This window comes from Megachile rotundata, chromosome 4, assembly GCF_050947335.1.
Source record: "Megachile rotundata isolate GNS110a chromosome 4, iyMegRotu1, whole genome shotgun sequence".
In the NCBI taxonomy this organism is placed as follows: Eukaryota; Metazoa; Arthropoda; class Insecta; order Hymenoptera; family Megachilidae; genus Megachile; species Megachile rotundata.
Window position 1 is genome coordinate 21,421,452 of NC_134986.1, and position 23,286 is coordinate 21,444,737.

General features: G+C 48.2%; 2 protein-coding genes across 7 annotated transcripts; one reads left to right on the forward strand and one right to left on the reverse strand.

Annotated features, from left to right (window-relative positions):
• Positions 1 to 803: 803 nt before the first annotated feature.
• Positions 804 to 20,840, forward strand: PsGEF (Protostome-specific GEF). 6 transcript variants are annotated; one of them, XM_076530851.1, is made up of 16 exons: positions 804 to 1,256; positions 7,705 to 7,946; positions 8,354 to 8,970; positions 9,061 to 9,860; positions 10,877 to 11,114; positions 13,337 to 13,391; positions 14,160 to 14,441; positions 14,522 to 14,827; positions 15,889 to 16,304; positions 16,376 to 16,588; positions 16,655 to 17,017; positions 17,164 to 17,275; positions 17,346 to 17,770; positions 18,033 to 18,254; positions 18,340 to 18,733; positions 19,212 to 20,840. In XM_076530851.1, exons 2-16 carry the CDS (start codon positions 7,707 to 7,709, stop codon positions 19,464 to 19,466), a joined length of 4,938 nt encoding a protein of 1,645 aa, XP_076386966.1. In that variant the 5' UTR covers positions 804 to 1,256; positions 7,705 to 7,706; the 3' UTR covers positions 19,467 to 20,840. The 6 variants fall into 6 exon arrangements, 4 of the variants coding, with proteins under 4 accessions (XP_076386966.1, XP_076386967.1, XP_076386968.1 ...); XM_076530852.1 differs by having other exon boundaries at positions 808 to 1,256; positions 18,340 to 18,682; XM_076530853.1 differs by having other exon boundaries at positions 808 to 1,256; positions 18,340 to 18,682; positions 19,178 to 19,354.
• A 47-nt stretch (positions 20,841 to 20,887) lies between these two features.
• mRpL30 (mitochondrial ribosomal protein L30) lies at positions 20,888 to 21,880 on the reverse strand. The gene is made up of 4 exons (XM_003708119.3): positions 21,722 to 21,880; positions 21,491 to 21,603; positions 21,289 to 21,415; positions 20,888 to 21,214 (listed from the first exon to the last, which is right to left on the reverse strand). Exons 2-4 carry the CDS (start codon positions 21,598 to 21,600, stop codon positions 20,927 to 20,929), a joined length of 525 nt encoding a protein of 174 aa, XP_003708167.1. The 5' UTR covers positions 21,601 to 21,603; positions 21,722 to 21,880; the 3' UTR covers positions 20,888 to 20,926.
• Positions 21,881 to 23,286: the final 1,406 nt, after the last annotated feature.

Here is a 23,286-nt window from a genome sequence, read left to right on the forward strand (position 1 = left end):
GAGGAAACGACCGTGAGATTAGGAATCGCGCCAAAGGTCCGCCACTTTGACGCGGATTCGAGGAAACTTTGTAAACAGTGCCGAACGGTTGGATCTAGGAGGCTGGGTGACTGTCTCTTGGGTCTTTCGATGGCTAGACTTTCTCTTTCCGCACGAACACAGATGTATTTTCAAGTAGCTCACTGAAACGTGCATTGAATTTTCTAGCCTATACAGTGCACGGTACACGACGTTTCGATACTAATATATCATTCGTGATCTCGAGTGATTTCCTTCCTCGTGTTGAGCATATGGTACCATTTATTTGGATCATGATATCGCGACGAACATTTTTGATGGATCTTTATCTTTAACTTACTTTCGATAAGCCTCATATAAATATGTATAAAAGAAACGAAAGGAATCATACGACTTAGCGAGTCGATCGAAGCAGGGAGAACTCGTAGCTATGTGTCACACCTAGTTTGCATTTTGCAGGTTCTGCCCACCGAATTGCGTACCATGCCGGCAAACACGATTTATTACTATTCGAAAGTTAAAAATACGAAAAGGGAGTATAACTCGACGATAGTCCCGACTAAGATTCATTAGCCGGATATTCGGTTAACGATAGGAGAAAAATCGATTGGCAAGCATGGTACAGCGGGCAACGGAAAAGCGGGCGAAGCAAGGAACGAGGCAAGAATCCGTCCTGTCCGTGACAGAGGAAAGATCTTTTTTATCGCAAAGATCTTTGCCAGCGTCCGGCTATCGGTGCCTAACATTCCGAAGGCTAGCAATCTCGAGATCCCGAGACACCCATCGTCACCCACCAGCGGATCATCGAGCGTCCACCTGGGGCGAGTGGAGTGGAGCTGGAGAGCATAGTTTGAGTGGCTGGCGTGGTCAGGTCACGATCGCTTCGGAGTGGGGGACATAGGTAGAGAGTATAGAGCAAGAGAGAGCCGGTCTCTCCTGTTTCGTAGCCTCACCTACGGACCCTTTCGTACATAAGGCCCACGTTCTTACCCCACCACGTCAGTCGAGAAGCAGCCGTTCAAGTGCCACGTACCGACACCTCGGTACCGCGTTGCTGTGCCTTTTATCGTGAATCGCGTTTCAACCTTTCCTTCCATTTTCTTTTCGAACGTGCGATCGCGATCGCGGATTATGTGCCGTCAAGTTCTGAACTGTGCCTTCATAACTCGTGACTGACATCGACAGATCCTGTATTTTGGATGTACCAACTGAAATCTTCTGGTTCAAGGACACGCGCGGTGAGTAGAGCCTGTTTTTCTCTCGACTCCGGCTCTCGATCCCTTTCAGCTTTCGGCTTTTGCCGAAGGTTCCTTCCAGAGGCTCGACGTAGCGAAATTATTTGAAAATAACGACCTTTATTCGTCCGTCGAAAATCAATCGTTTCGGACAAAGACAGGAAAGCACAGGTTATTTTCATACGCGCGTTACTCGTTGCGATCGCGAGTGGTAACAAATGGTTTTGGTTGCGCGTGTTAGTATTCGTGTTAACAATCGATATTCGCGCAAGGAGCAATCGAAGGCACTTTGGTGACCGCGAGAATCTCAGCCAGCTTTGAATTATTAATGACTCGAATCGATAGAAACCCTTCCCGACGGTCGTCGATTATCGTAGCGTTTCTCGGCGCCAATTTTTATCGCATATATCAATCGTATCCTCGGTACGATCAATGCGTTCGCGAAAGCGCGCTAGTACTGTCCCTCGGATTCTTATCTACTCCGTTTGAATTTCACAAAAAGTTTCGCTGAAAATCCATCGAAGTCTAAAGGGTTTTTATATTAGATAATTTTACTTTAATACGAAGCAGTAGATGACATATTTTTATATGGTATATACCATATAGAGTCGACGACTTCGTTCGTCAGCGTATATTCTGTTCGCGTGATCGCGAAACTAGCAGCATACGCGTATCGCATTTCGATGCGAATAAGTTAAATGCTAAAGAAGGGTGAGAACCCGAGTCGCGACTAAAAGCATGAAACGACAGGGGTAAGGTTTATCTCGAGGCTACGAGCGTCGAATTTGGTCGTTGTCCGAACAAAGGCAAGTGCTTTTTAAAAAGCGATGTTAGAGACTCGTCTAATTGTGAGACTGTTCGATCCGGTAGCACGAGTCGCTGCCGAAACGACGAGGAGCGAGCAAAGAAGACGCGAGACGAAGGAGAAACAAGTAGGAGAAAAAAATGGGAAGGTGAATACGCGTGGCTCGGGTACATCTGTCAAAAGGAGGGAAAAAGAAAGAGGCTCGAGGAAAGAGGTCAAAAGGGAAAAAGGATAAGGGAAGAAGAGGGAGAGAAAAAAATGAAAAGGACCGGTAACGAAGGAGCCAGCAAGGCTAGTCACGGGTCCCATACAAACTTTCCTGTCCAAGTTCCAAGGACCCCGTGGGTCCACCTCGAGGAACCTTTTCTCGAGGATCCCTCTATTTAAATGGCCAGGCGTTTGTTCGCCGGGACTCGTTTCGTTCCATTGTTCCTGCCTTATTTTCGAGGCGCGTCCTGAATGTCCGTAGCCTGTTGGCAAAGGGTAAGCAGTCTTCAAACGTACCCCCGACTTTCTTTACAATTTGCAAATTCCCAGTTTCATTTCGATCGATCATTAACCGAAAACGTCGCTCGCCGCACCCTTTTTGGCCTGCTCGCGTCTGACTTTCGGTTTACTCGTTTGTTCGAATCGCGAATAGGGGATCCACTATTTGTCCGCCGTCTATTTAAATATCGAGTCATTTCGAAAGTTCCATACAACGTTTCTAAACAGCGACGATCTTTATAGGCTTCTCTCGTTTATGTCATCGCGAATAAGTATAATTCGGTGTTGTCATCGTTCGGTGAAGAATAGACTCTTAAAGTCGAAGATGAACTTTTCAGGGTAATGAGAATTATTGTTGCTCCTAGTCGGAAGCATAATTTAAAGAGACACGTTTGTACATTTCGACTAGCGTTCTGCCACCCCCGTTGAAAAGTACGTTCACGTTGCGTACCAACGGGTGGAAAACATCGGTTACAAGAAGGTCTCGAAGGGAGCCACGAGCATGGGAATGCGAAACAGCAGGGACGACAAAACAGGGGGACAGGTGTGCTCCAAATAGCGCGGAGGCTCTCTCTTCGGGACACGTTTCCTCTTCGGCTTTCCTATTCCTGCTCCGATTCTTCGATCTCTCTTCCCGTTCCCCTCCCTTAGCTTTCCCTTTGCCGAAAATCGAGCACGTCAGGAACCTTGAATGCGCGTTTGATTGTCCTCGACTGGATCTTTCTTGCGATATCCCCCCCTCCTCGTGTGTCTCTCTTTACTAGCTCGCGCGCGTCCGCTCGTCCAACCTTGTTGGCTCGTACTCTACTCGACCAGACACAGACACGGGATCATTTCGAGAGAAACGCCACCGAGCGAAAGGTGGTGGCCGGGGTCAATCCAATATAAATCAGTACCGATTCTCTGGACTAAGCCGGGCCGAAGAAGCGGAGGAAGGACGGCTTTAAGGGACGCGAAGGGCAAGAGAAGGTAAGGTAAGGTACGGTAAGAGAAGGGAGAAGAAGAAGGCTGTTCGCTGCGATGAATAGACTATTTTTAGGGGCCGCTCGTTCGCGGCTACGGCACAGTCCGTATACTCCTTGTGCGTGTGTCTGCGACGTTTTCAAAAGGGATTAGGTACCAAGTGCCTCACCTGCTTCCCCTCCTCTACCTACCTCTCGCCTTCTCAGCTGACGAACATCTTTCGTTTCGAAAAGCTCCAACTTCTTGACAACCGCTTCTTTTTGTCTCTTGAGAACGCGAATTCGTCTACGTCCGCGATCCTAGAAAACTAGGAAGCTAGAAGCTGCACGATTCGCGAACCATACGTTCACGAGAAGTTCGTGATCGTTTTAAGTTAGTAGCTTCGATAGATATACTAGTGTAAATATTTGACTACGAGACGATGACTTTACCACATATTTATCTCCCTCGGTGCTGGGAAATAGAGTTGACTCTATTAAATTCGCGACAAATTTCCGTTAATTGCTGCTTATTACTCGTCTTCGAACCGGGAATAATAATAATTTTTCCAACGATTCGCAGCGTTATGATCTTTACGTATCTCGATGATTCCCGAATTATTATCCGTTTAATGGTACGGGTAAGACTAAAAATTGATATTGTTCGGGTTAACCGAATATTTGCAAACATCGACGCGAAAGAAATTGTTGAGAAGATTTTTTATTAGCGAAGCTAGAGAACTCGAAACTTTCGATCGACGGTAAAAAGGAGAGTACGGACGCGTAGATAAAAGGGGAAGATACACGGGTGGCTCTTCCTTCGATTAATTCCCATCCTTGAGAAGCGTGCCTCGGCAAAGTCGTTAAAAACAACTTTTGCGGCATACATTACGCAGAAAAAGAGAGAAAAAGGGGTTGTCGGGTGTGCTTGCAAGCATGTTAAGGATTTTAACCGTCGCTCTATTTTGTTCCTTCTCCTCGGTCGAAGGACTCTGCTCGATCCTGTCTCGTTCTTCGCGGACAGGAACGTAAGAAGGGTTGCGCGCGAGGGACCAGCAAAATGGATTAAAGCCGAACGAAGAGGAGGGGACCAAAGGACCCCCTTTTATTTGGGACGCGATTCCAAAACGTATCGCGCGATGTTGTCCTCGCGCCTAGTACTTTACGAGTTATAAAAGAGACAGATATGGACTATATGGAAGGAGCAAACGCGAAGGACTGGAACAAGGTACTGTCGTCGTTTGACACTTGTCGAGAAAAAACACTTTCATGGATCGGCAATCGTATTCTTCGAAGCAGAAAACGATCGTGGATACTTCGTGGTCCCTACGGATTCGAGGAACGACAGTTCATTCTCGCCTTAACGACTATATCTCTTTCGGAAACATAGAAGCAGAGGAAACGAAAAGAAACGCGGTAAAACGATCTTTAGAAAAACGTGACATTTCTCCCAAGTATTTGATAGATATCATTCAGAGCGTTTAACGGACATTAGCATCGTCTCCCTTAAAAGACACCGGGCGATATAACGATACGTTTTTAAAGATTACTCGGGTGTTTAAGAGTAGAGAACCAGTCGAGCGACACGGGCGAAACCTTTAAAACGTTTCGTATGTTCGAGGTAACCAGTAGGTACTTGGACTAGAACGGGTAATGGAAAATGGTATGCGTTCTCCTTGCATAATGACCGACGATTCGCATCGCTACGAATAGATTTCGAGTATGCCGGAAAGTCTTTCGGTTATGATTTAACTGTTCGTGCACGCTTTCGATAAAATTCTCCCCTATCTATTCTGCATCGAGCGTCGGTGTAAATTTATCGGAACGGTATCCGCGTTAAAAAAGTTATAAGACAAACATCGTGGTGGCTTAACGTAAATGTCGCTGGGCGGTTCCGATTCGATAATTAGGTAACAGCGATCGATAAATGTTTGGCGTGGTTGCACCACGCCGCGTCGCTCAGAAAAGGGGACTCGTGGTCCACCTGTGATCGTTATCGTTCCATCTAACGATCTCCAGCCGACAAATGGCTACCGTGGAAAAAAGAGTTTCGGGGTCTGCGCGTGTCATGCGCCAGAGGAAGCAAGTGCACGAGGGGTCCCCGGCGATAAAAGTTAAATTGCACCGACGAATGATTTACGTTGACCTCTTTAATGCCATTTAAATCCGTGCACAAGTCGGATACAGGATTTTAATTATCTGGGGTGAAACGCGCGCTCCGTGAAGTTTATACGAGTACGTTCAAGATCGGCGAAGGTCAGTCAAACACGAACGTGACTATACGCGGAAACGAGCGTTGACTCGGTATCGTTCGTGCGAAGTGCTAGATAATTTACACGGTAACAATTTTGAAAAAGTTCAAAGTTCGATAGCGGCTAAAATGGATAGACGGTCTTTGTGTCGTTGATATTGCGCGATACACGATGCTTCGTCTCTTTTACGATCGAAATTTGTGTCAAGAGATTCTTTACAAAACGATTAGTATATCGGTTCGAACGAACGACGCGCGCGAACACGGTGCAACGTTTTAACGTGACAGATCGCGACCAAATTAAACTGTTCGTGACATTACGTATGCGAACGATTATATTTTATCTTGTCTATCGTTAATTTTCGTGTTTCGACTAGTAATCTTCGCGGAAAAAAAAGAAAAAATAAGAAGGAAGCTCGATCGATCGCGATATCATCGGTGCAAACGAGCGCGTTATCGAGGGTTGATCCGTTTCCCACGGTGCGAATCTTTTAACCGAATTTCGGTGATTCCTCTAATCGCGTGAGCCGAATGTCGAGATAGGGTCGCAAAAAATGACTAGAGAATACGTTAAGGGGGAAGGTCGGTGAAATAAACGTAGATAGTAATCGTCTGGTTGACGGTGCTTCGAGGACTCGTGGTTTGCGAGACCAGATGGAGAGCACGCTAGGCGAGTTTCAGCATATGGGCAGGTGTAGTACACGTAACCATTCGGTGGGTCGTAAGCGTACGTGTGCGTGCACGGTGCACAAGAGGTTGACTCGAAAGTACGCGCGTGAAAAAGTGCGCGTTACGAGGCAAGACCGCGTGCACGGCATGGTAACAGCCTGTATGCAAATGAACGCATTTTCGTACCCACTTCACGATGCAACGCACTCGCCCCCTCCGAAGAACCGTTGAAAGCGACCGCTACCGCCGTGGTCGATACTATCGCTATCGTTTACGCCGATATCGACTGTCCGAGAGTACGTATACATATCCCACGCGGGGTAACAATCGCTCGCGAGAGGAACTATCTTCTCGTCCCGTGCACTCGCCGGGCGCAACATTGACCAGTTTTCTTTCGTTTAAAGGTGATTACGGCATAATGCGTAGATAGGGAAAACACGAGATCATCGCCACAGAGTCCTTTTAGTTGGTAGCGAAGTACGCTGAAGTTCCGTTACTCGACTCCCTTAAATCGTTCGTTCTTCGAAAGAGAAAGCCAACGGCGCGAACGAACGCATCGCGATTCGAATCGTGATCACGGAACGAAATTCAATCGTCCTAATCGAATCAACGATTACGTGGACCAACGAATTCACGGTACCGCAGGGTGGAGCGATTTCTTCGCATCACCGATTTCATTCTTCCTTTCGACTATTTTCGCCATATTTTGTTTCTCACGGGGCATAGAAATTTCGTGAACAGTCGTTTAACCGTTCGTCGGGCCAAAGCAAGTGTTAACTCGTGAAACAGACTCAGGTGTACGGGTTTCACCTGTTTCGTTGTTTCCCGTATGCCGTGACAGGTGCGATCCTTTGCTTTCGTCATCGCCTTTCCGCTATTTCCCTCGTCCTCGTCTTTTTCTTTTCCTCCCCTTTTTTGTCAACGCCCTCGACCCGTTACGTAATTAGAAGACGGCGTTTATTTTCGGCAACCCGTACGATCGACGACCGACGACTCCCCCTATTCTTTAAAACTTTACGTAATTTAGTACTTTACGTAATGGTAGTTTCCTACAATAATACGTCCATAAGGGCCTCTCCTCGCGTTTCGACGCCACGCGATTCTCTTCTCCGATCTCCTCGCTTTTTCTGTATTAAGAGTCGTTTTACACGATCGAAAATGCGATGTACACGCGAGCGAACGTTAGCAATTTTCTCGAGGTTCGAAAGCGAATCGATAAAGTTTGTTGGTCGCGAATGCATGTACACCGACAACCAAGAGTTTTCGCTTACTTAGGGAGTTTGCTTTCTGCCTTCACAGATATGCTGAAGTGGACGGTTTCGAGATCGTTGTCGGCGAGCAGCTCGACGCCCCACGGTCCGCCTAACTTGAACAAGGCGGCTCGCAGGCCTTTTCGAGACTTGTCTAACACGCCTCCCGCTGCTGGCACGAAAACTCGTAACGTACCTGCCCAAACTGCCGAGAACACCTTGGCCAGAACTACGCCGGTTCGTCGTAGAAGATGCAGAAGTCACGGCAGCGATCTTAGAACGTATTTTCAGGTGAACGAAACGTCCCGTAAATCGTGATTCGAAATCGCAACGCGCAAACATCTATTAATTCTAGTCGCTGTCGTCGATAGCGAATAAAGAGAAGAAACTGCGAAGATTACGTAAAAAGTTAATCCTCGAACGGCGAAAGTGGGTCGTTCGTGATCTAAACCCGTGAAACGCTTATCGCCAGAAAAGTTCGGATACGCCAAGTTTTTCGCGCGTTTCTCCTCGCGAAATTTTTTACGGGTCACGATGTCCTAGTTCGTTCGGTCGCGTCGAGTTTAACGGGACAACCCGGAAGTCGGAAAGAACGAAGTTCGAATATCGAAAACGGAGGGTCGGATTACCATTGGCAGCCGTTCTAGGGTTAACTCGGATGGTCGCGGATAGGAACGGGACTGATTGTTTGTTTTCAGGCCACGAAGCCTAATCTGCGGGCAAACAAGCGTCAGTCGATGTCGCAACAGACGGACAAGTCATCCGTCACGGAGAGCTTTTATCAAAGCACGCCGAGGGTCGACGCCGATATCGGCCCATTAACGTTTCTAGCAGCGGGCAGCAAATGTTCCACGGCACTGACTCTGCCAACCGATCCCGCGCTCTTTATGAAGAGCAAAACGACCAACTTTCAGAGCGAGAACGAGCTGCCGCAGAATATCGTGAACGAGGCCAGGGCGAACCTTCAATCGCACGTGTCGGACTTTTTTCAACAAATCTCCATGGCCACCAGCCCGGAGGACGTGATGGAGTCCGATTCCGTTCCGTTATCGAACAACAGACTGTATTCTCGAAACGCCGAGCCGAAGCCGAATTGCGCGAAGATCTCGTATTTGCCGAAACTCGCTAGAATCACTAAAATTCACGCTCGTTGCAAAACACCGTACCACGGAAAGAGCTGTACGACCGCGAGTCCTTTCAAAGCCCACGGTCACGATCAGACGCCTTTGGCCGGTAAACTGTCGAATCTGGCCATCGACCAAGATCTACCCAAGTTCGAGAACATGGACAACACGGTGACGGAAGTGCTCAATAGGTAAAAACGAATCGCTGTTTATTTCGCCGTAGTAATCACGAAAATCGTTGACAAAATGTTCGTCCTCGTAAACGTCTGGTCTTTGTTTAGAGAACAAGAGGTGAATTTCAGCGGGAGAACGGTGGCCGAAATTCTACTGGGAGACGCGGAGGAACGGAAGAAGGTGTTGAAAGGTAATCGGGAGGAGCAGCAAAGCGATTCTCGAATGGATCGCGCGTACGAGACGATCGTGGAACGAGAAGAGAACGTCGAAGAGGAAGAGGAGGAAACGACGCTAGCTCACAACGACAGCTCCATCTCCTCTGCTAGTCAGTTACTGGAGGATCCGTCTCCGATGTCCTGGGCATTCTCCTCTCCTACGAACGATCTGGACGGGGAATTCACGTTGAAGAGGCAACGAGGAATACGAAGGAAACGGCACAGGAAGGACACGGAAAAGATTTACGACGGGAAGCGAGCAAAGCGACGCTCGTCGAGCCACAGTCCGTCCACTAGCGCAACGTTCGAGAAACGGCGCGACGTATTGGTCGAGGCCGTGAATCCGAACGTGAAGAAACTTGCCTTGGAGACCGATCTGGACTCCGTTTCGGAGGAAAAACCCGCGTTCGCGGCGAAAGCGTTACTCTCGACTCTCGAGGATCGTAAGGACGAGGACATCGGCAGAAAGAACGGTACCTGGGAGTCGGACAGTCCGAAATCGAGCCTCACCGACGACTTTCAAAGTTCGAAATCGTTTTTAAACTCGATGTCCAATACACCGGAAACGCCGTTGGTCGCGACTGTACGTCGATGTCTCAAGTTCAGCCCGGAAGGCGATCTTCCGAGACCGAACTGTCATGGATCGATCGAGATCGAATACTCCGTCGTCGGTGAACACATACACGTTCGAGGTAAGCGTAAAATTTCGACTTTTAGTAGCCACTTTCAGTAGTAAGATCGAACGCGACAAAGCGCTCGTTTCCTTTCGTAATCCGCAACTGCACGGAAACAAAAATAGCGTCTACGTACTTTTTAAGAAATTGACCGTTACGAGGTCGTTGGCGAATAAAATAATTTGGAAAAGACGATACGCTAATGATCATGCGCGAGGAATAAAAAAATTGGACGCATTACGCGCCGTAGTACGGTAGAAATATTTTTGTAGCAGAGCAGCCGAAAGGTTAAAAGAGAAAGTCGCGGGTAATTTAAGTACAGCGTCGAGGGGTTTCGCGATTCCAACACGTCCCTGACAAGCGATCGCGAAAGGGCATGCGCCAGTTACGTGCCACGAGAGGGGGTGTTTCAGTTGGCACCCCGCGATAGACGACTGTGCCAGTAACCCACAGACCCTCCTGGCATTTCGCTCCCGGTTAGTAGGCCTACCAACATTGATTCTCGCTGCTACACGCATCTTTGCGTAAACAATCCACGTCGAATCCTGCGAACTTTTCTCCTCTTTCGACAACGACGAACGCACGGTGGACTCCGGTCGACGAGTTTTCCTTTCATCGTTATCGTTCCTTCTCGGAACGCGCGTTCATCGTCCGTTCGGTTCATTCCGATCGTGTTCCTTATCGCGACGCGACGCAGGGCGAGACGTCGCGACGCGAACCGGAACGAAAGGAAGAAACGTTCGGATTCGGCAGTCGATCGCGTTGCAGCGAGTAGAAGAGTGCCGCATTGGTCGGACGGTCCGCGGTGCGCGTAGTGCGTGCGACGTATTGGTCAGACAGAGCGGAAGAAGAGCTTATTCGAAGCTCGATTCATCTTTTTTCGCGCGTGTGCCTCGATCAGCCTTTCGAGTTTATCCAGCATCGATCGAAGAGAAACTCGATCTCGTTGTCGAGCGTATCGCGAATGGTTGTTCGCGATGGATCGCGAAAAGGTTCGGTTTGTCACGATGCGTTCTCGTTTCTGTTTGTCACAGTGATAAGGTGCAAGGATCTGAGGAGAGCGTACGAGGGTCCTATTCACGCGTACGTGAAAGCGAGTCTGAAGAACGCGAACGGCGAGGGAGTGGTGAAGAGGACGGCGGTGCACAGGGCCACGCCGAATCCCGTCTTCCACGAGACCTTGATACTGCCCTGCCCGGTGAACAACAACCACTGCAGCAGCAAGCCCACGTCCCTGGACATCGCTGTCTGGCACAGGGATCGTCGCGCAAGGTGAGCATGCTCGAAAAAAGGAAGTACGCGTGGAAGAGGGGTACCGCGCTCGTGACGCTTAACAATAAAGTTCGCCGATCAGATAGCAGGATTCCGTTGTCATTGGAAACGCGCTTTCAATTACCTGAACGTTGCCTTGACTCGTTTTCTCGATGTTACCGCAACTACCGTGTCGTTCGAGTCGCGATAACGAGTTTCGGAACGATAAGCGGTTAACGATGCTCGGTGCCGCTTCGTACACGCCGCGAGATATTAATCTCACGCAAGAGTTAGGTTTACGTGCACCGTTGGAATGTTTCGGAACGTTTGCGACGTAGGCGGCAGCCATTTCGATCTCGACGACTCGGCGAAACAGACTCTTTCGCGATAAAAATCTCTAGAAATATTCGACGGTTAGTCTCGTCGCCTTTCGAATCCTGGTCCAAAACGGCACGACGCGACCTTTAGCTCTATACCGACAATAAGCGTCAGCGAGTTCTTCGGTGCTCGTCGCTGGTTTATCGAGAAGCCCCGACCACTTACGAAAAACTAACCAATTAAAATGTTCGTTGTAAACGTTTATCAGAGTCGGTAGATAACCGTACAAGAAGAGTGGAGGTATCGCTTTTTAAAACGTTGAAAAAAATCGCTCTTTCTTGGTCGTTGATAAACGAGCCTTTCTTCTCCCGTTACTTTCTTACGATCTGCGCGGAAGATGTCCTTCTTTGCTCGCCGAAGAAATTGATCGGTTCTATCCTCGCAAGACTAAACGTTCGTACGAACGAACGAATACTGGGCGAGCCGAAACGTTCTTCCTCCCTTCGCGGACGGTTTATGTATTAGTCGAAAGTTAAAACCGATTTCGAGTTTTTACGATCAAAGTAGTCCCGTAAACTTTCGAACAACAGCTAGAGTTACATGTTTGTTCCCCTTTTATCGAAGCAGAGAAGGAAACTTTTCGACTCTCTGCAGCGGAGAGAGATAAAACGGTAAAACGGACGAGACGATTAACATCGATGAGATTTCGCTATAAAAGAACGCGTGGCAGTAGGCGCTGTCTCCGAGGAGAAGATATCGGGGTCAAGAACTACGGCTAGGTCTCGTTAATCCGAGAGTTACGAGTCAGACAGCCACCCACCCCCGTTCCCAATATTCTCCGAGAGTCTTTGCAACTTTCGTACACGTGACTTTCGAAAGTTACAGTCTCGCGATGAACGAAAGAAAAAAGGAGAAAAACAAAAGGGATCGGTTTGCGCGCGACAGGGTTTCGTTGCAAAGCGAGCACGATAACGCCAGACAATCCCCTTCCCGTTTCCGATATTCCCGTCGAACCTTTCGCGTTTAGCGGACGAGATTCGAAACGATTCGTTACGAGCAGACTCGAAGCTTTCCGGTTGACGGAAAACGAAAGCGACTGCAGGCGACAGTCGCGAGTGTAAAGGACAAACGCGACAACGAAACCAGTCGATAAAACGAACCGTCTCGAGTCGGGATAATTTCGCGTGGGTTAGGACGCGACGGTCCATCGGAACAGCGAAACGAATTTCTGGGTATAACGCGGATTTCTTGCGGTAGAAGGGGAATCGATTCCCTGGAAGCATGCGCATCGAGCACGCCACGTGCACTTGGTCACATCCGCGCGTCTCTGCAACCACGCCGACGTTCACGATTTTCCTTTCTACCTTTTCGTCTAAGTACCGCCTTCGAACAGACAACGATATTCGGTCTACTAGCTATTCGTTAGCTGTTCGTTGAACGTCGGCCGTCGGCTGCAATTACGATAAAAAACTGGCAATTTACGATAATCGGCATAACCGTAGAACGAGAAGCTCGTAACGTTATCGGGACGCCGTAAATGTTGCGATAACATCGGCGGATCAAACGTTGCAGCGAAAATTCCCTCTGATTTATTCGGCGTTATTCTTTCGAATTAATTTAAGCACGTACAGAAGGAGTAGGAGTATGCCCGTAAAGTTTCCGAGCGACCTGTTTCGTATCGACGATCGAAAAGCTGTTATTTCGGTGATAAAAACGACTAGTAATGTAGAGTAAACAGAAAAATATGTCGTTCGAGACTGCTTGTATACGAGGAACGATCGAACACCGATTCGCAAACATCGTTACGTTTGATCGATCGATTGTCGGTGCTCGCGAGGATCTTATCGGCCGATACACGCGTGTATCCGCATTTTCTTCCCAAACAGATTTTTGTATATACATTTTCGCTTCTTTTTCTGTTTCAGACGTAGCGAATTGCTGGGCTGTATGACGTTGCCTCTACCCCTGTCTCAGGATAAGGTAAATATTTTAACCGTTTCGAAAGTGATGAAAAATCGGACGAAACAAGCTTCTTAATAGAACTTGATAGATCATTGCGTCGAGTTAATTTAAACTTTATCGTTAGTCTTCGAGGAATTTCGGAGAAGACAACACGGATCGATCTCGTTTTATCGATCGATGCTCATCGATGCGGTTGAATTTTCGCAACGAGGAAGTTTGATGCGCGATAACCGTCCGTCAGCTATTTACCAGGACTCGTAGGTCTTCTCGGCTTAAGGTCAGGGTTAAGCTCGTTACGAAGGTACCCGGTGGAACATCGTCCGACAAACGTTCACTCGTGCTTGAATCTGTTTGAAAAGCGGCAGGTGTTTCGGAAATATCTCGACAATTTGATCGAAATCGTTTGTTCGCGTTGTTCCGTCATCCCTGGAAACGATCATGATCGTGGTGGCTATTTATTGTGCCGTGTTTTTCGTGGTTGGCGTCATGTTGAAAATCTTCGTCTTCTGTTGAAACGACCAAGATCGTGCCTCGTTTGATCGGCGCGGCGGTTCGGTAATCGGACGTTGCAAATAACCATTGAATGGAACAAACATGGCTTTCTTTCGAGATCAAGTTCCTCGCGCTAAATATTGTAGAAAATTGTACGAAATCTATTAACGTCGTCAAGGCGTTTTCGTTTCGCGATCAGTGGCGAGACGAGATTATTCGTTTTCAGGTAAATCAAGGGATTTAAACGAAAGAAAAACGAACGATTCGATTAATCGGGCGGTCGCGAATTTTCAGGAAGCAACATGGCACCCTCTCGAAGCAGGAACCGGTCGAAACGCGAGCGCTCCTTATGCAGGCTTGCCTCAAGACTGCGGAGTGTCGCCACCCTTGTGCAAGGACGGCGAATCAGATAATAATAATTCAGGAGCGGAGGACTTGACGTATCTGAGGCATCTCGAATTGGAGCCTATCGATCCCTTGACCGGCTTGCCTCTGCATCCTGGTTTCACAGCCAGGGGTGGTAGGACACCGTGCACCGTCACCAGGAGATTGATAAGACAGACCGCGGCCAATCAGGTAAGCCTTGATCTCGATCGATCGAGTTTAATCGTGCATCGACTCGATTCGCGCATAAGGACGATCGTCTTCTGCCGTAGGTTCCATGGGGTTTCTCGTTATCTTGGGGCAGACCACCTCGCGTGGAACGCGTGGATCCTGCCAGCCCGGCGGAACGATCCGGTCTCAGGCCAGGTGATCACGTCGTCTTCGTCGACACGACGAACGTCGTGACACGGTCGAGGGAAGAGATCCTCGGACTGATTCAAGCCGCCACGAATCAGCTGATCCTCGAGATTTATCGCAAGGGGAACGTTCACGCGTCGATGCATCGGCCTAACTCGATGAACGTTAGCCTGCACCAACCGATCGGCGGCGGGCAGCACGCGGTCGCGTTTAACGCCGAGGTCGGTACTGGCGTCTTGGTTTAAGCTTCGCGAAACGCTTTGAAATTTTGCTGGTACGCGATTTACGAAATTGCTCGCGATCAAGAACGAAACGGCCTAACTGTTTCGAGTTCCGCTTCACCCGTTTTTTCTTTCTTAGCGTCGTCGTTCTCTTCTGATCGAACGAGTTTCGTATTTCGCGAATCGAACAGTTGTCCGGTATCAACGAGACTTTTTTCTCCAAATCTTGTTCGACGAATACGACGACTTACCGCGTTTTCCAAATATGGATTCCAAATATGATTTGTTACTGTTTCTCGAATGTTTGCATTACGAGAATGCTACAGGATTCACGGAACCTCGAATTATTCAGTACCTACCGTAGGATTCTCCAAGTGGAAAACGACGCGCGTTATTATAGAGTCTCGTTTATACCGAGACGTATTGTGGTTTTCGTTCGAAACGGCAAGCGAAAACGATCTTGCGTTCTCCCCGTTCGAAACATCCGAGATTTTTTCAAGTCGTGAATCGCGACGCGCTGCATGCGTTCTCAAGAGCTTATTTTATTTTTCATCGCACGGCATGTCGCGCAACATTCCTGTAAATTCCTTTCGCTCGATTGTCTAGCGAACCTATTGTAAACGCGTAGTGTATAGCGCGTGTCCCCCTTTTTTCCACGGCGGACACGATTAAGTTATGATACGGTTATTATGTTTTGTAATCTGAACGGTTGTCTTTTTTTCTGTTGCTCAACAAGTTTTGTTTCAAAGCATTTGTCGTATTCTGTTCATTTACTCCAGTCCCTTTCACCGGTTCCTCGTTCCTTGACCTTTATCCGATCGTCGCAACGCTCCGAGAGACGATTCGTTTCGAGCAACGTCGCTGCACGATTTTGTTTTCGGTAAAAAAAAACCCTTTCGTAATGGCGTGAACGAGTAGAGAGACGATAGCAATTTGCTCGTAAAAGTAAAATCCAAATAAGAAGTCAAGGGTAATTCACTGGCGTGTCGCGAGAACGCGAATCCTTGCATGCATCGTCAACTCGAAGCGGCACGACTTTTCTCGAGTAAAAACGCGTTCAGGTGTTTCCGAACCTCGCGCCGGACGCGCCGCCGGAAGAGGAACTGTCGGTGCGCGAGACACGATATTGGGGCATCCTGAAGAGCGGACACGCTCGTTTCATGGCGCCATTGGCTGAGAGACGGGACGTCCTTAGCGCCGCGGATTACCTGATACTCTTCCAAAACCTCGACGAGCTGCTGAAACTTTCCGAAGAGATTCGCGACGAGGGTGGCGGGGTGGAGAGCTATCTGTGTCGGGTAGCCAGGATCACCGCGGCCTACAGGAGATACCTGAGCGGATTGCAACGCGCTTGTTGTCTGTTGGTCGCTCTCAGACGAAATACCGCTTTCGCGAAGCTGGTCTGCGAGCCAGCCGTTCCTCACAAAAGACGTCCCGATCTGACGGGCGTTTTGCTCTTGCCTCTAGAACACTACAGGTGCGTCATTCGCGTAACTCGAAATACGATCTCGCGTAATCCCTGCCTCTCAACCGTTGAAAAAATCGTAGAGAGATGACGAGACTGTTAGGACTGGCGTCGCCAAGGAACTGCCAGCAAGCCAGAGATCTAGCCCAGGGTTACAGAGAAGCGACGGCCAACGCCGGCGTGATGGAACCTCCTCGAGATACCGGAAGGCCTCTGCTCAGCTTGCAAGAGGTCGAATCGCGACTCGTTTTCGCGAGGTGCAAACCGTTCACTCTGGCTATGCCCGGCAGACAATGGTGCGTATTCGGACGTTTCGAAACGACGCGACGGCCATCGAGCGAGAGTAACGCTCGACGTTTCAGGCTGTTCGGGGGCGCGCTCGCCAAGGTGGAAGGACGCGCGCGTCTGCAACCATCTTGGGCCCTGTTGCTCACCGATCTTCTGGTGTTTGCCCGCGTTTCGAGGGATCGCGTTCTGTTCGTGACCGAGGAGCCTCTGCGTCTGTCGAACATCGCCGAGGCTTGTTTCACCGTTCGCAAACGACCGACGGAATTTCGGCTACAGGTCGCGATTAATCCGCCAGGGAACTCGGAGAACGGTCACCTCGAGGTGACCAACAGCGGCGGCTGCAGCCCTCACAGTCGTCCTCGAAGACGGGTTCTTGTCTTGCGAGCTCCTACTCCGGAATTGAAGGCTGTTTGGCACAATCTGCTACAACGGCAGATGTGAGTGGTCCGATCGTCGACGCGAGTTCCCCGGAGTTTCGTCCTCGTCCGAGAGTTCGCGAATTCGAATCTCGACGAAGCTCCGGCGAGAGTTCCGAACCTCCGCTACACTTTCCTTTGTCTGCACTAATTCGTTATTATTTTAGAATCTATGTGAATACAGGCTATGGGGGAACACCGAGCCAAGACAGTCCAGAAGAGAGTCCTGTCGCCGGCAGTAATTTTACCGCGGCTAGAGAACCGACGGAAAGTTCTCAGGTGAGTGTCGAGAGCAGTTTCGCTGAATGGGCAAAGAGGACGAGCGCGTTTAATTGACGCGCGTTCGTAGACCACCAGGGAATCCCGAAAACCGGACGAGGAGAAGGAGTCCCGTTCGACGGACAGCATCGACACGATCATCAAGAATTCGAGAGAGAACAATCATCTGGCGCAATGGGTGCGTAACTCTCATCAAATCCCTCCACCGGATCCCGAGGAGACTCCCATCGAGGAATGGACGGTCGAAGAATTGGCGGCGCGAGCTCCCAGAGAAAGCGGCAACGAATCGAGCACGGTGCCACCGGAAGAGAACACGCAAGCGGAAGAGGTGGTCGTCGAAGTAGTGAATTCGGATGCGGAACAGCAAAGCACCGCTTCCAGCGCGAGCCTCAGCACCGTCAAGTCCAATAGCGTGACGACCAAGAAGAACGGTAGCTACGCGTCTTCCAGAGAAAATTCGACCGGTTCGATCAACATTTGTAGGAGGTGCCACAGGTAACGCGCGAGTATCTCCGCTTACGGTTAAACCGCGTAAACGATTACTAATTTCGATAGGTTCGTACCGACTTGTTTCATCTGCTCGAGCCCATTAACGCGCTGTAGCAATCCGCTCTCGATCTTTACGGACATCCTGTATGTTTGGATGGATAGTTAGACGAGGATCAATCCGGTGGCGAACGCCGAGTACCGGCACGATACGACCGATCGAACGGTACGAGAAGTTCCGTGCGATTAAAACGGTTGGTCTCGATTGCAGATCAGGTTGCCCTACGCCACCTTTAACCAGAGATCCGTTCTCTCCGTTGCCTCCAAAGATTTCGGTGGTGCCGCCTACGCCCGACTTGTGCACCAGGCACAGACTGAGAAACGGACTACACGACAGCCCCGGGAGAAACAGTCCAGGTTATACTCCGGCCGATGGAAACACGGAGGATGGTAGCGAGGACGACCTCGACTGCGACGGCGAGCCGCCTTACAGGTGAAATCGAACTCGCGGGTTCCGCGAGGAACGAATGCTGGAATCCTGGTTCGTTCCGTGGGCAATCGTTCGATCGTTTTTGCAGAGCTCTCAGAAGATTCGGCACGATGAGCAGTTTAGATCAGGACGACGAGCTCGAGGATCAAGGGGACGACGACAATCGAGACACCGAGTCGCCGCCCACGGGTTTAAGAGCCTGGACGGCTAGAGCGAGCAGTTACGTGGTCAGTAAAATGGCTCTGCTCGAACAACTCGGAGAAGGAGTAGGAGGATATCTTCTTCAACCGCCCGTGCCTCCGGAGAGAACAGAATTCTCCTTGGACCCGAACGACGAAGAGGGCACGACGTCTGGAGCGACCTCGGGCGACGACATCTGGGGAACTCCGACTTCCGGTGGTCCCGACGACGAAAGTTTCACCGCTAGTTCGGTAATGAGACGCGACTTATCCGCGTACTGTCGTTGGCTCGATCGATCCACCGTAAGCCTCTCTCTATCGCATCTATCGGAACTATTCTCTCTAGTATCTTTGACATTTTTCTTTCCGTCTACACGGAATATTACACGGTCATACGCTGTTGATGCCATGCACGATCGATCGATTCGACTTTAACGAAAGATGCGCCGGAAATGTTGGAAAATCGCTTTGACGCGGTACCGTTCTTCTTCCTTCGATAGCTTCGACGGCTTGTCACGTTCGCGAAAGTGCTTGCTCGTACACGATCCTCCCACCGCGATTCGCGATCAAATTTTCTACCATATAAAATTCGTACAATTAGCTCGCCGCAAACGACGAAACGTCTTTTAATCGAAACCTTCTGACCGAAAGAACAAGAAAAACAGAGACGATCGGTCTAGAAGACAAGTTAGCTGATAAGCTTCGCACGCATCTGCATGAGACAATGCTTGCCCTTTGTTTGCAAAGAATCACTAGCCCGAGCTGTGCCTGACTTCCCTAGCCGCCGCCAAACGGTGCAGGCAACGCGGTCGCATCCGGCGAGGACAATTATGGCCTGAACCTGTCGGCGGAGGATGACGCGGACCAAGAGTCCGAGAACGAAGACTGCAATTTACCGGAACTGAACATGGATCAGTTACTCGGCGGCGGAAGTCTAAGTTCGCTGAGATGCTTCCTCGGCAGACGGCGACTAGAACCGCTCCCGGAGGAGGAAGATTCGTCCGGAAGCGGAAAGGATCAAGTCGGATGGTGGTGACAACGGTTGCAAACGACGACGTCGAAGAACGTCGGCTCGAGCTCCGACGCGACCGACAGGGATCGCATCTTTGCCAAGCTGAGTCAGGAGGACGAAGAGTTTCGCAGAAAAATAGTGAATCTTCACAGAAAATTGTCGGACGTGGAAGACGGTTACGCGACCGAGACAGCCTCGTCGGACACGTTGAAGAGTTCGAAGGAGGCGGAACGTCTGAGGGAACTGGAATCGGTGGTAAGAAGAGCGGAGGAAACCAGCAGCAGAAACGCGGAACGAATCGGAGCGGAGAGAGCCGAGAGAGCCAGGCGAGAGGAGTATTCGTCGACGGAAACCGTCGGAGATCCGAGATCTCGTAGACACAAAAGAGTCGACGCTCAACACGAAAGAAGGAAACGGATCGAACTGTTTCAACGTAAAGCGAAGAGACTGGAAGAGGACTCGGACGATCAAAACGACGATAGCCCCTCCAAGACGACGGAGAAGAATTTTTTGAATCGGTTAAGAATAAAAAGACGCAGCATGAAGCTGCTCAGTTTTTTAAGCGGCAAAGCCGCGGACAGATCGCAAGAGGAACGCGCCGCGAGACTTCTGCGAATGTACATGCCCGAGAAAGGATCGAAAGCGCAAAACACCATTTCTATACATCACACGTCACGAGACAGACGATTTTGGAAACTTCGGAGCAGGAGGCGAACCAATTCTTCGTAAACGAGGGAAGACGCGACGGATTAATTAAAACTTTGTTATCTAGAATTTCCAGTATTCGCGTTATTCGAGCCTTTTTTCGATTCTACTTAAGCATGTACGAGCTCGGGTTTCTTTTCGTAGGATCTAGCGTAACGATACGAGATTAGGATCACGATTTCGAATATCGAGTCTCGAAATTAGACTATCTTTTCGTCCCGTAAACGATTCTCGAAGTAAATTCAGTACGTACGTTTGTCGGGTACGGTTAGCCGATTAAACGAGTTCCGGAACGGGACAACCCAGCGTTAATGTCGTAGCGTGCTTGTCGGTTATTAACGAAATTGGTCCAGTTTCCGAATGATACGATACACGGCCTAGCGTGAAACGTCTCTCAGACATAGGATTAAGATGTTTCGTTTGCCGCGTAAGACTGTTCGCCGGTCTAGTCTCGCTCACACGAATTTAGACAAAGTTCGTTTCGTTTCGTTTCTCTCGGACACCGTATTTAAGTAGGTCCGCACGACTGACCCAAAGCGGCACTCATCTTTCACGATGATAGATCAGCTCGAATATACAATACGAAAAGTTGTAAAAAAAAATCCACTGGAATTTTAACATTACTGTTGGTAGGTTGTAACATAACCGTATGGCTGTAATCGGCATACGAATAAAGTATATTATTTGTTCAAACATCGTTTTTCCACTTTCCTCACAACCAAATCCGACAACTTCCGACGTAATCGACAAAACTATACAGCTCTAATTTATTTATTAACTTACAAAAGATACCCTTTAAGCCACAAAAGTCTAAGTTTTTCCATTATATCCTTGTATTGCAACTTCTTTGGACAATTTCGGAATTGCTTAGAAGCCTCGTAGCGAGCAGGATCGATCTTTCCGGTATGATAAAACTTTCCGTTCTCGTGTACGTATATACTGGTGAGGTCGTCCACGGTTGGCAGCTTTTCCGGTAATTGCACAGGAACGATTTTCACTAAATGTTTTACTCTCCAAAGTACCGCGCACATTTCTGGAGTATTCTTTACGAACACTGGTTCCTTTTTCTGCGAGAAACGATTTTTACATAAAATAAATAAGCAGCGAAAAGTTGAAAATCCCGTTAAACTCGGTATCTTACATCTTCTTCGAATCCTAATTCCGCGAGAATATCTTTCTCCCAATAAGGATTTCCCTTGAAAGGTTTTACTCTGTGAACCATCAAGACTTTGGACGGTACGATCGGAGGGTCCACATGATTCGGATGCCTGAAATACCGACCAACGTTCCGTGTATGGGCAACTTAACCTCGAAAATTACAACAATAGTTTTTCCGTTCTTACCGTGGATGATATTTTACTTTTTCGTATCTAACAGCGTCTTTCAGCCAATGTTTCGAATATTGCCGATAGCCGCGTACAAACGTTAACGTAACATTCGTACAATTTGCCATTTCCTAAAAATTACCAAAAACCAACGTTAACCTAAATTAGGTTAGGCAATTAGGAAAATAAAAATTACCAATAACATTCGTGTCGTCGCGGTATGCGAACTATCAATAGGAAATTGCTTACGTTTATTATTGAAACTTTTCGATTATCGATGCGAAGTAATCGTGATTTCTTTAGTTTTCACTCTTTTCTTTATTTATTTCTCGGTCATGTTTGGTAATTCACGAAATCGAGCACAACGTCATCTGACGGGTACAGACTAAAACTAAACGCGAGTGGCGCTCAAAGCAGAATGGTAAGACGGATTTGTTCGAAAGCGCTTCCAAAAAGATCAATAAATTTTATTTACGTTGTATTCCAATATTAATCAGAATATCACTCTCCGTTGTAAACGAGCGCAACGGTATTTTCACAAAATACCGTTACGACGAGAGCGTAACGATCCTGTTACGAGTTTACGCGATACAATATAATATTTCTAATAAGAAAAATTTTCAAAAGTAAAATAGCGACGTGAAACGGCAAATAAGAAATAGACAAAATCTTTCATTGAATCTCGTATAAATTTTGTCACGAATTTTAAGAGAAAGAAAAATGGTGTCGAAGAATTTCATTTCCGACGAAACGTTGCAAACTCGTCCCAAGGTATTCGCAGATACGAGAGCGCGGTATTTGAAAATTGTTGGCAGAATCGAGATGCCTGAGAGTATGCAGTTGCTAGGAATGCGCGTTGCATTTCAACGTAATCTCCAAACATGGAGGGTCTGTCCAGTTCGAGACAGGCGGGTTAAGAACGGAAGGAAATTTGAATACGCGATGTCGACGAGCTTAAGGCCTTGATCACACCTTGATCACCGGTGAAATATTTTTATCGATAATACATTTGCAAAGCTCGACGAGAGAAAAATATTTCCAGCATCGCTTTCTTAGACACGTTTACACGTATAAAAGGGAATACATTTATCGTAGCTTATCGTAGATTATTTTTTTCGTACAACGAAATTCAGCGAAGACGTTTTATGTTTCAAACTCGAGTAACTCAGCTACGTACATATGTTCGATATCTTTAGTATATCGCGTTTTCCATCGCGAGGATTTTCGCTGGAAACGAACTCTCGCAGAAACGATATCCGTGTTATGGTTGAGAATAGTGGAACTCGAAAGAAACGGAAAAAAGGGAAGAAAAGCGGTCGACGGCGAACTGTAAGAAAAATGTTCGCGTCTCCGTTCGTGTTCCACGAGAAGCTTACACGATTTTCACGGATAAAAATTGCCCTCTACGTCGTTTCAAATTTTCCCTTTCTCGGAATCGTGCCGGTATCGTTTCGTCAACTACGGTATCTCCTGGCATTTTCTTTTACCTCCGACTTGGTACATAGCAAGAGCCTTCGTTCGCTGTTATTAACTATACGCGTACGGTCTTTTCCGACATAACGACTCAAAGTATCGATAATACCGGTGCCACGCGTTGCAACGTATAATCATCGAAACGAGAAACGAGGCATGCCAGTGCTTATTTGTCATAATTAATCATAATTAAGCGATTGCATTGTCTCTGTTAGAATTACCGAGTACTATCTAGTACGCTCGTATTTTTATTCGAAATAATCGATTTTTTTTTAAATCGCGCATATACATACCTTTACTCGTATCTTTTCATACGCTGACGCAACAAGAACCGTTATGTC